Source organism: Haliotis asinina, chromosome 15 (assembly GCF_037392515.1).
Source record: "Haliotis asinina isolate JCU_RB_2024 chromosome 15, JCU_Hal_asi_v2, whole genome shotgun sequence".
Classification (NCBI taxonomy): domain Eukaryota; kingdom Metazoa; phylum Mollusca; class Gastropoda; order Lepetellida; family Haliotidae; genus Haliotis; species Haliotis asinina.
The window spans coordinates 26,281,109-26,293,736 of NC_090294.1; the positions used below are offsets into that span (position 1 = coordinate 26,281,109).

The 12,628-nt window shown below is 38.4% G+C and overlaps 1 protein-coding gene across 2 annotated transcripts in view; it reads right to left on the minus strand.

The window, feature by feature from the left end:
• The window catches only part of LOC137264876 (vitamin D3 receptor-like), a 136,021-nt gene that overhangs the window by 24,562 nt on the left and 98,831 nt on the right, over window positions 1-12,628 (minus strand). The window contains exon 1 of one of the 2 annotated variants that reach the window (XM_067800224.1): window positions 10,735-10,803. The exons of the other annotated variant lie outside the window; for it this stretch is intronic. Within the exon in view, the coding sequence (XP_067656325.1) occupies window positions 10,735-10,737 (3 nt within the window). The 5' untranslated portion in view covers window positions 10,738-10,803. Of the gene's footprint in view, window positions 1-10,734; window positions 10,804-12,628 lie in introns of those variants that run through there. 2 annotated transcript variants of the gene reach the window in all.

Sequence of the window (12,628 nt, forward strand, 5' to 3'; positions counted from 1 at the left end):
CTTGAGTTCCATCATGATATATATGTTTACTCATTCAGCTGGTATACATTACCAACACCTCAGAAGCAAAACACAGCCACAGTGACAAGTCTTGAACCACTTTCCGCTTGAGTGACTCCCGAACAGCGGAGCACCAACATGACATCCAGTGCATAGCATCTTAGAGCCCAAGAGTGAAAGGTCCTTTATATTATTAATATGTGCTCGATATAGAGCTGTGTGACATCAATGGGGTCGAAAATGTGTGATCTATATAAGTGGTAACTTCAAGCCAGTGCTTTCAATATGCCTCTACACAACGGTAGATTCATTGCATATGTGGCATGAGGAGGGGTGGGTGTATTGGTGTGTGTATATGTGAGAGAGACACAAAGAGAGACATAGAGAGAGAAAGAGAGAGTAACAAAATGAAGAGGGAACAAGAAAAAGGGGGAGGAAAGAAAGAAAAAAGACCAAGAAAGAGAGAAAAAGAAAGACAAGAAAAAAGATAGCAAGAGAACAAAAGAGAGAGAGAAAAAGAGACAGACACACACAGAGAGTGAATGTGAGCATGAGGGATATGAAGTTGCTGGGTGTGTGAGTTTGTATATAATCCAGCCTGGACCAGATTATCCAGTGATCAACATCATGACAGTCGATCTTTGCAATTAGGATACAATGACACAAAGTCAGCAAGTCTAACAACCAAATCCTGATAGTCACATTTCTTAACAAGAAGAATGGGTTGCTGAAGGCTAACTGAGTCTAGCTCGGATCTTCATGGGTTACTAGTGCATATGAGGGCAAGTATGTAACAGATTGGCAACAGGTGTTTGATATGCATATGACTACATGCCATTATTGTATTTTACTAATTCTAACCAGGATCTTCATGGGTAGTGCATAGGTGGGCAAGTAAAGGACAAATTGGCAACAGGTGTTCGATATGCATATGACTACATGCCATTACTGTATTTTACTAATTCTAACCAGGATCTTCATGGATAGTGCATAGATGGGCAAGTAAAGGACAAATTGGCAACAGGTGTTTGATATGCATATGACTACATGCCATTACTGTATTTTACCAATTCTAACCAGGATCTTCATGGGTAGTGCATAGGTGGGCAAGTAAAGGACAAATTGGCAACAGGTGTTCGATATGCATATGACTACATGCCATTACTGTATTTTACCAATTCTAACCAGGATCTTCATGGGTAGTGCATAGATGGGCAAGTAAAGGACAAATTGGCAACAGGTGTTTGATATGCATATGACTACATGCCATTACTGTATTTTACTAATTCTAACCAGGATCTTCATGGGTAGTGCATAGGTGGGCAAGTAAAGGACAAATTGGCAACAGGTGTTCGATATGCATATGACTACATGCCATTACTGTATTTTACCAATTCTAACCAGGATCTTCATGGGTAGTGCATAGGTGGGCAAGTAAAGGACAAATTGGCAACAGGTGTTCGATATGCATATGACTACATGCCATTACTGTATTTTACTAATTCTAACCAGGATCTTCATGGATAGTGCATAGATGGGCAAGTAAAGGACAAATTGGCAACAGGTATTCGATATGCATATGACTACATGCCATTACTGTATTTTACCAATTCTAACCAGGATCTTCATGGGTAGTGCATAGATGGGCAAGTAAAGGACAAATTGGCAACAGGTGTTTGATATGCATATGACTACATGCCATTACTGTATTTTACCAATTCTAACCAGGATCTTCATGGGTAGTGCATAGATGGGCAAGTAAAGGACAAATTGGCAACAGGTGTTTGATATGCATATGACTACATGCCATTACTGTATTTTACCAATTCTAACCAGGATCTTCATGGGTAGTGCATAGATGGGCAAGTAAAGGACAAATTGGCAACAGGTGTTTGATATGCATATGACTACATGCCATTACTGTATTTTACCAATTCTAACCAGGATCTTCATGGGTAGTGCATAGATGGGCAAGTAAAGGACAAATTGGCAACAGGTGTTTGATATGCATATGACTACATGCCATTATTGTATTTTACTAATTCTAACTAAGATCTTCATGAGTAGCATGTAGTTGGGTGAGGGACAGACTGCGAGGTGGTGTTTAATATGATTATATGTATTTCATATGGCAGATGGGTGAGTGAGTGGGTTGATACTAGATGGATTACTGACCATGTAAGGTGATGTGTAATAAACTGAGGGAATTACGTAAGTGGGTCTGTGAACGAGACAGTTGATAATCATTAGGTGAGTGAGTGAGTGAGTGAGTGAGTGAGTGTATGGGTGGATGAGTGAATGAGTGGTTGGGTGGGTGGATGAGTGAGTGAATGAGTGGGTGGGTGGACAAGTGAGTGGGTGGGTGGATGAGTGGGTGAGTGGATGAGTGAGTGAGTGGGTAGATGAGTGAGTGGGTGGGTGGATGAGTGAGTGGGTGGATGGGTGAGTGAGTGAGTGAGTTAGTCAGTCAGTGGGCGGGTGAGTATCAGTGAGTTTGATGAAATGTACTCGGCATGGATGCTAAATGTACAAGAACAGTACATGAAAGCTTGAGAAAGAGTAAGACATTTACCCAAAAGAGATATACTGTGATATATTGAAAAAAAAACCAGATTCAGTTTTTGTGTGACATTTGCAAAAATGTTAAAAAGAAAAACAAATGGAGAAGTTGTGGGTATTTAGCATGATGCTAACACAAAATGTAATCTGAAACTAAAGTGTCACGTTCAGAGATGAACATAAGCATGAATAATTTCTTCTCTGATTTTCCAGCGAGGTATATCATACATTTTCATCGAATTTCAATGTAAAACACATATATTCACCATTCAGAGTTTGACGAGATCGTGAGGCTGTATTCAAAGAAATTTAGAGAAATAAAAGACTACAGAATTAATGGTACTCATAAAAGAGGTTGAATGGAGTCGATGAACATAAAAGTTTCTATTTATCATGATATATCCTGAAATCCTTTATCTCAAATGATAGAGGAATATATATATTTTTAGAAATTATGATTTAAACCATGATTACTACCTTAGAGACTTGTGCCAGTCTCCCATCTTGCTGGGGTTAGTTTTGAGCTTAAATGGGTTTATTTGAAACAGCAAACGGACAGCTTCTAATGGTTGCTTCTCTCTTGGGCACTTGTGGGCAGTTCTGTTTGTTTGCTTGTTTAACAATATACTCAGTGATACTCAAGCTTTACAATGGTGGTCTGTGATTAATCAAGTCTGAACAAAGGTCCTGATTCACAAAGTATGCATAGCACTATGACATTTATTAGCTTGTGATAAACAATACAATTACAATAGGTTGTAATGTTACGAACACTTCGTGGATTGAGACCCACATTATCAAACATGCATCTACCATGTCATTGAGATCATCAAACACATACCTACCATGTCATCACATGTGACATCCTCATCCTCCCTAACGATGCGAGTCTGACTTACAGGAGCTCAGTTCCAGCTCCGCTATAAAAAGTGAGTGAGTGAGTGAGTTTTAGTTTTATGCCGCACTCAGCAATATTCCAGCTATATGGCGGCGGTCTGTAAATAATCGAGTCACCACCAGACAATCCAGTGATCAACAATATGAGCATCGATCTGCGTAACTGGGAACCGATGACATGTGTCAACCAAGTCAGCGAGTCTGACCACCCGATCCCATTAGTCGCCTCTTACGACAAGCTGAGTCGCCTTTTATGGCAAGCATATGGTTCCTGAAGGCCTTTTCTACCCCGGGACCTTCACGGGTCCTGCTATGAAAAGGTACATGAGGACTGTACCATGCAGTAGCATAAGAACTCTTTATCCTTCCAAGCAGAGCTACAGTAAACTTTCTGGGTCATTGCGAATATACTCGCTTGTGTTTGGCTTAATCGGGTATCCTAACTTTCCTTTGAGTAACCAAACAAATTGTACCCATCTCACTAAATATCAATTGGGTATTTTGCTATGGTCCATTGATTGCAAAAATATAATAAAGTTTAAAGGTTGGTTTATGTGCTTGTTAATTACATTTGATTTATAAAATGAGAAGTGATCAGAAAAACTGCATGTTGCAAAGTTTATGTGCTCAAATAAAAACTCTCAGTATACCTCAGTTGTTTAATCTATCTTATGTGAGCATGTGAGAACAAATTTATTGAGTATTTACCAAAAAAATCATGCTTACTTGTACGCAACAGACATTATAAGGATTTAGTTTTCACAAAAATATTTGTGTGATTTACACAGATGTGACCCAGCTTATCTGTGCCTCTGTTCCAAGTCACTTGGATTTTTGTGTGCAGGATAAATGACATGCTGGCATAAAACCCATCAATCAGCAACAACAGCAACTATTGTATGTAGTGTATGTAGTATGTAGTGTATGTAGTTTGTAGTGTATGTAGTTTGTCTCATAGTACTCAATCCATACTATTTCAAGGCACACTATCACGCCTCACCTCTCTAAAAATCAACATTGCATTTCTCTCTTTAACACTATCAACCCCAAGCGATGGAAATTATTCTGAAAAAATATGCATATTAAAATTAAAATATGAAATAAAAAAGTTCAAACTGAATGCAACATTGCTTTAAACTGACTATCGCTCCCTCTACTGACCGATCTTTATTTCAAGCGAACCCCATAGAGTTATTTCTCTTGAAACACTCTTTACAAATATTCTACAACCCAACTTGTAATTGAGGTCGGTTTGGCAAACACTGACAACACCATGTGGGATAGGTTTCGAAATGGACGTCACACATTTTACCCATGTGGGAATTGAACCCAGTCATCAACATGATGAGACATTAACCACTAGGCTACCCGACCACTTCACTGAAAGCAAGCAGACATAACTACTACAGATTTTAATACATAACAGATGCATATTTCTGGGGGGCACACTTTCTAGTCAGACCAGACATTTCGGTGCAGGCACTTGGCTCCAAGTGCATCACGTCAACAGCCATGAACAAACATGTCCCTTTCAAAATCACTTTTTAATCACCAATATCACAGTAAATATGATTAAGATTTTTAAATGCAGAGCAAACAAAATTAACAGAGAGCCATGTTGACCCAGCTTCTCAAATACAAGGTTCAAGTGTCCACAAACTTTCATGACATGAAAATGTGCTCAACATTGGTAAGATGTGTTGACGATCCACATAAAAAAAGCATATTCCTATTTCCTATACATACAAATGCATTTTTAATGTATGTATAGGAAATGTGGTGAATGTAAAAAGCAGCATTAAATACATGCATTTTACATTCACCACATTTGCAAATTTGTGAACAGTAGCGAATATAATTGCACTGAATCCTCAACAAAGATATATTTAAATTACTGAATAGCTCGTGTCAACCTTGAGCACAGTTTTTTTCCTCACAACAAACTCTTCAAACATCACATTGATCAAGCTTGAAGTCAATAATCTTGCTACATTCTGGCTAACAAAGCCATTCTCCAAAAGTAATTTTTTAAGTCTATCTATTGTTGCATCAGTTGGGAAAAAACAGTCATCGATCAAGCTTTAATGGCTCGGAATGCATACATGGGTCCAACAAGTGCAAGTGTAAATTCTCCAACAGTAATGTCAGGCAAATGGAATATTGATTAAGTGATCATGCATTCATCATGCATTTAACCAGTTATTATGCAGGCACACCTATGAAGGCTGGGTGCATTACTCATTTAAATCATGATCATGAACACTAATAGGACACCTTACATCCATTCAGGTCTTTAATGGGAGGAACAGTTCCTCCCCCCTGCAGGAGTTGGACTAGCCAAGGATCATGTGGCTGAGGGATCTGTCAGCACCCACTGCCAAGTGTTATGTGGGCGGAGGTTGTAACTAGCTGGCTGTGGTCATACAGACCTTGCTAACAGGGGTAGGGTGGCTTTCTGGGAAAGGTACTAGGGTGGGGTGGGAGGGGAAGGGAGGGAGGGTAGAGGTGGGAGTTGGGGGAGGATGATAGAATTGGTAACTGGGGGAATGCAGAATTGGTGGAAACAGCAGGTGAGGATTGATGCTGACTAGGTGGGGTGGTGGTGGTAGTGAGTGGGGATTATTGAGAACTCAGTGGGGCAGTGGTGACAGTGAGTAGGGATTAAAGGTAACACAGTGGGGCAGTGGTGACAATGAGTGGGGATTAATGGTGACACGGTGGGGCAGTGGTGACAGTGAGTGGGGATTATTGGTGACATGGTGGGGCAGTGGTGACAGTGAGTGGGGATTATTGGTGACATGGTGGGGCAGTGGTGACAGTGAGTGGGGATTATTGGTGACATGGTGGGGCAGTGGTGACAGTGAATGGGGATTAATGGTGACACAGTGGGGCAGCGAGTGGGGATCAATGGTGACACGGTGGGGTGGTGATGACAGTGAGTGGGGATCAATGGTGACACAGTGGGGTGGTTGTGACAGTGGGTGGGGATTAATGGTGACAAGGTGGCGTAGTGACAGTGGGTGGGGATTATTGGTGACACGGTGGTGACAGTGAGTGGGGACTAATGGTGACACCATGGGGTGGTGGTGACAGTGAGTGGGGATTAATGGTGACATGGTGGTGACAGTGAGTGGGGATTGATGCTGACTGGGTGGGGCAATGGTTACAGCAAGTGCTCAATGCAGTGTAAAACCAAACTCACTCACTCACGACAAGGGACCCATCCAGAAGACCGTGTTTTCTCAGGAAACATCCAGGAGACTTTGCTTCCCCAAGTGCCATTGTACATTGGTTGCAGTTCACACTGTATTTTAGTTTCAAAATTCAAGTGCCCTTAAGGCTTTCTCAATGCATCTTCATACAATATGAAAACTTTTAACTTTTCAAACTTCTTTTACAGATTCCGGTATTCTTGAGACCATTGGAAACAGATGACAAATGAAACAGTCATAACACAATGGTAATCACTTACAACATTCAAGCACTTAACAGACAGCTTGCGTAGTATACACCCAGAATATGCACTCATGCAGAGATTAGACAGGTCGAAGTATATTTGAACATTTTGTAAATTAGGCAGGTTCCATACAACTTCATGATATTTAGGTTTGACATGTTACATAAAACTAATTATTTGACTAATTATTTTATGTAATCTGTCCAACATATTTCAAATGACTTCTCTCAAGACTATAAATGCAATGATAACAGAATCAACTTGTAAACCTATACATGCCATAACCTTTTGCCATTCTGAATGTTAAATAATGCTTCAAGATACAGGCCAATTATCAATAAATCACACAGTGACATTATACTATCTATGAACAGAATAAAAGATACATTAGGGCTCTCCATACCATTTCTTTCTTGTACAATCTGAAAGCAACACAATTAGGTCGCACTGACCTACATTTAAATAGGACAGCAAGTACAAATATCCATAGCTGTGACCATTTATTGATTAACCCTGTTTTGATCTGTCTGTCTGCATATCAACATCGAGCAATGAGGAGTTCAATGTTTCATGAAAACCACAGTATGGGTAACCGATAAGAACGCAAAAACATAATCAGGCTAATCTAACATTTCAGTTCATAGACAAAGCTTATATGAAACACGTTACAAAAATAGATGAGAATAACGTATTGTCGGCATGGCATAGGTTTCATTATTAAGGTATGATGAATATTTTTATCAGGCCATAATCTTGCATCTGTGTTATAACATAACATGTGATATATTTACATAACTCCATGAAAATTCACTAGCCAGTTGGGCCAGTGACACTAAAGATTTACTGGCCCTACTGGATTTTTACAAGCCATTGGCTAGCAGACTAGTGGTTATTTTCCACACTGCCTGACTCTAATATTTGGTTTATTTGAGAATTGCGCCATCAGGAAGTAAAATGTGCCATGCAAACTGTGTTAGTGGGGCTTATGATGTAAATTTTAAAAATAAAAATAGGTAAAAATGAAATATCGTCCATCAAACATTCTAGTTATGTTTTATTTCAGCAAAATCACAATGACCAAAAGCCCTCATAACAAGAAATTCCACTGATCTGGTATAAATCTAAATTTGGAAGACTGAAAGAAATAGGAATTCAAACATACCTCTTAAAAACTTCGCTAACGCAATTCTGTTTCTAAATCAGATTACTTAGCAGCGAACAAAAACAAATTCCCAGAGACAGCCAAATGAAAACAATGAAAGAAACAATGAAAGCACTGAAATTTATCTGAGAAGATTCCTCACTGTGACAAGACATTTCACTCTCATTCAATAAAAATATTTTCAAAAACTTGGTGTTCAGTATGAATTCAATAGTTTATGTGTCAGAAAAACAACTACCTAAAGTAATTAAAATTCAGATCTAGTCAGAGACAAAAGCAGTAAATCTCTGGCTGCTGGATATGACCTCTGGTAAAAGAAAATGTTGTTTTGTATCTAGACTGATCTAAGCTGCTGTCTTGACAAACGAAATGGAGCCCATCTTCTGAACAGCAGGGCTTACTGTGTTATTGTCTATGACTTATATTCATTTGGTAATGTACACAATATACAAAAAACATGGCTGAGTTAACCGCAGCCCTACTTGTGAATGACAGTCAGTGTGCTACATTTCTTTTATATGACCCCTCGACTCAAGTTAATCCCTTTAAGGACAGTCACTGGTAAATGAAGCATAAATCAATTTCAGGCGGTTTGAACAAATTTCACCACCTGTCTCCACAGCACTGGGTTGTGAAACTTGCCACTGATGACATACACATGCCACCGCATCCCAGTTGCATAGACTGATGCTCATGCTGTTGATCACAGGATTGTCTGGTCCAGACTTGATTACACACAGAATACCATCATAAAGCTGGACTATAGCTGAGTGTGGAATAAAACTCACTCACTCACTCACTAAGGACATGATGGGTTAAAGGATTTATATCATATAGAATAATTTAAGAGTCAAGCAAAAATGTTTAGAAATTGATAAGAGAGATTGTATTATGTTCATATGAACGTAAACCAGTATTTGTACTTAACCAGCATTTTGTGACTTATGACAACACATAATATATATATATACATACATACATACATACATACATACATACATACATACATACATACATACATACATACATACATACATACATACATACATATATATATATATATAAAAAGATGTAGCATGGAACAAATTTGAATTTTTAGAGGTTTTGTAATATTTGAACATCAATTAATCTTTCACAAAATCAAATTTCCTGCAAGTTGAGGAACACCTGGAAAAATATCAATGTAAATTATACACCTGCTCACGCGAAGATTTTCAAATTCAGTCTAAAAATAGCTGCTTTTCATACATTTTAAATATTATTCAAACATCTAACAATGTCAGATGAGTGTGAAAGTAAAAGAGGAAATGACAACCATTTTTTTCAAATAGCTAATAAGTTTTCACAACTATACTTCAATGCTTTCCACAACATTAATATTCGACAGTAGACTCTACTGAGCAATTGTCCAACCTCCTCCGTCTTTGTACAAATACACTAGTTGCGCCTTTTGTGCAGGCTCCTACACCCATGTCACAGCCAGTTATACCAAGCCACCCCAAACAACACCTATCCTTTTCCATAAAAGACACATACAATTAGGAAGCAGACGTCAATGAGACCAACCAAAAATCTTCAGTAAGGTGTAAGTGTATTGATTTAATTACAGGGTAGAGGGTCTCCTACATGCTGAAGAAAGCATAAAAGTTGTTAGTCTTTCAAAATAAACATGAACATTATTTATACTCTACTACCTCACTGAAAAACAAAATATCAGCTTATAACCAGCCTTCTACACAACAAATTCAGTAAGTGAGATGGGTTTCTTGCCACTTGTAACAATATTCGAGCAATATCACGGCGAGGGACACTAGAAATGGGCTTCACACATTGTACCCATGTAAGGATTCTATCCCCGTCTTTGGCATAAGGAGAAGACACTTTAGCCAGTGGGCTATCCTACCGCCCCTATCTCTTGCAATGAAACAGAGCGACCATAACTATCACACTATGTACTACACTTATATGTAACTATCACAGAGAACTATTTAGGCATCCTCATGGATGTTTATTCTACCCAATTTTGGAGGCAATGTCTGTGGAAATTCTTCAACATTTATTACCAATATCCCAGTCAATGTAACAGAAAAATGATTCCCCCACTGACACTATTACCAATGGAAGTCAGCTGAATGCCTAAGTGAACCCTGTACTGGTTCATAAAAGACAGCTGACACTCATGTAAATATAATAAATACACATAAACAAATCCTTACACTCAATATCCCAAACATATCACTTTTTAAACAGCAACATTGCTATGGACGTCACCTAGAACATGTTGAAATTCTGTCTTTGGGCCGGAAGCCATATTACCAGTTGAAAACTCTGTAAACAATATTTACAACGTGAAAACCACTCATGCATGGCAATTCAGCTATGACAGGAATTTTTGTACATAAAATAAACCCTTGAAGACTTTGTAACTGATTATAACCCACATTCGTCCTAAAAAACATGTCACACTCAACATCAATCTACACAACAACTCGAGCAAGTCTTCCGTGGCACGTTTGAGTATGAGAAACAGGTCATTCCAGTGCAAACAGCTTGTTTGGCCTCCTGACAGTTCATTACAACACTTTCTGAGACACTGACTTACTGTAAGTATCAACAAAAGCAAATAGGTGACAAATTTGTCATTTTTCATTCATCTTACCATCTTGTCCGTGAGAGCAAACCTCTACCTGGCTAGATCGTCATAGCATAGCTGCCATCTTGGGTAAACTATACACCTAACAGGAGTTGTCTCCCTTTGAGTTTAGTGACAGCTGCATTGTGAGACAAGCTTCTATATATTGCAGAGGCGGAATCAGGATTTTGAAAACAGGGAGTGGGGCTTGGGTGTGTAGAGAGTTCAATGTTCAGTTGAAAAATAAAGTCAAGAGATCCTTGTGATTTACACTTGAGCTCAAATAATAATTAATGGTTAATAATAGTCACTGATTATAAGTGGATAGTGACTGTTGATAATTTATGGATAGGGGGTGAAGATGACTTTTATAGAGAAGCATGTACAATGTGAATGACCCCTTTAAAAGCTATGTACAAAGTAAGTGACTCCCCTGCATGTCATGAACAAATTGACAGGAGACGCCAGAAATGGTCGTCACACGGAATAATACCCAGATCTTCGGTATGACAAGGCAGTGATTCAAGCACAAGGCTATCCCATCGCTCCAGAAAGGTAACACAAGGACAGTCATCAATATCCCACGAATGACAAAATACTCTTCATGAATATGCCTATGCGTTGTGATTATGTCAAATGTTTTTGCTTCTATATAGCAAAGTGGAAGGAAAGTTTTGAAAGCTTTAAAGTTCAGTTCCAGAAAAGAAGTCCACACATATGATTTGCAGGGGATAAAAGAACAAATTCGGTATCAAAAACACTACACAAACAGACATAAGAAAAATTTATCATCTCACCTTATGATAAAAGGAACATTTTTTATTACAATTGTAAAATAAATCTTTGAAATCTCTGCTATCTTCAGTTCCATCATAAAAATACAAATCAATATAAATAAATTATGGTGTCTATTCTTTATGCACTGTCAGTGTATACTTCCATCTAGTGGGTGGTCACTGTTTTAGTCAGGTGGAGTACAATGTTAGATGTTGATAAGGTAATGTGAACAGATTTAGGCATGAAACCCACATACTTTCTGATATACATACATTTGAACATAAGTGAGTGAGTGAGTTTAGTTTAAGCTGTACTCAGCAATTTTCCAGCTATATGATGGCAGTCTGATACTCTAGACTGGACCAGTCAATCCAGGGACATGACAACCCCTAAAGATGAAACAACTGACAAGAGACACACATAATCAGACATTCATTAAAAGGAAAAGTTAAGAGTCATCAAAAGATGACAATTATCCCCCTGACTCACACATATTTGAAACAACAAACATATATCTACCAAGTTTTGCAGAAAAATATTTGATGGTTTTTGAGTTATGCTCCGGAAACAAAGCTCACCCCTCCCTTTAAGACTAAGTCCAAAACGTTTCCATGGAAATCAAGAAAAATATAAATGACAATGATCTGTAAATAGCATAAAGCACCACCATACCTTCTGTTTCTTATACCAACAAATTTTGGTTGACAAATATTGAATGTTTTTTGAGTTAAGCTCCGGAGGCAAAATGATTTCGGAGCTGTGCCATCAGTGCAATGGTGCGAATAATTTTGATCCCAGTATAGGAATATGATACTGGCTGTTGCCTGGAGTGAAAAAACATTTCGTTACTGATCTGTCCTTTCATTCCATTCATATGGCAATATTAAATTAACAGTTTGAATGCTAATGAAAGTGCATTAACATTACCCTGCTAATGACTAAGCACACATTCAAAATTCATTATTAGCTCCCTGATGATACATTATGAATAATGCCTAGATTTACTATCTCTTCCTACCAGGTACCCTTTTACTGCTTGGTGAAGAAAACATACATTGAAAAAGAAATCTTTTTCGAATTAGCAATACTCCAGCAGGGCACACCAGAAATCGGCTACACACATTGTACCCATGTGGGGAATCAA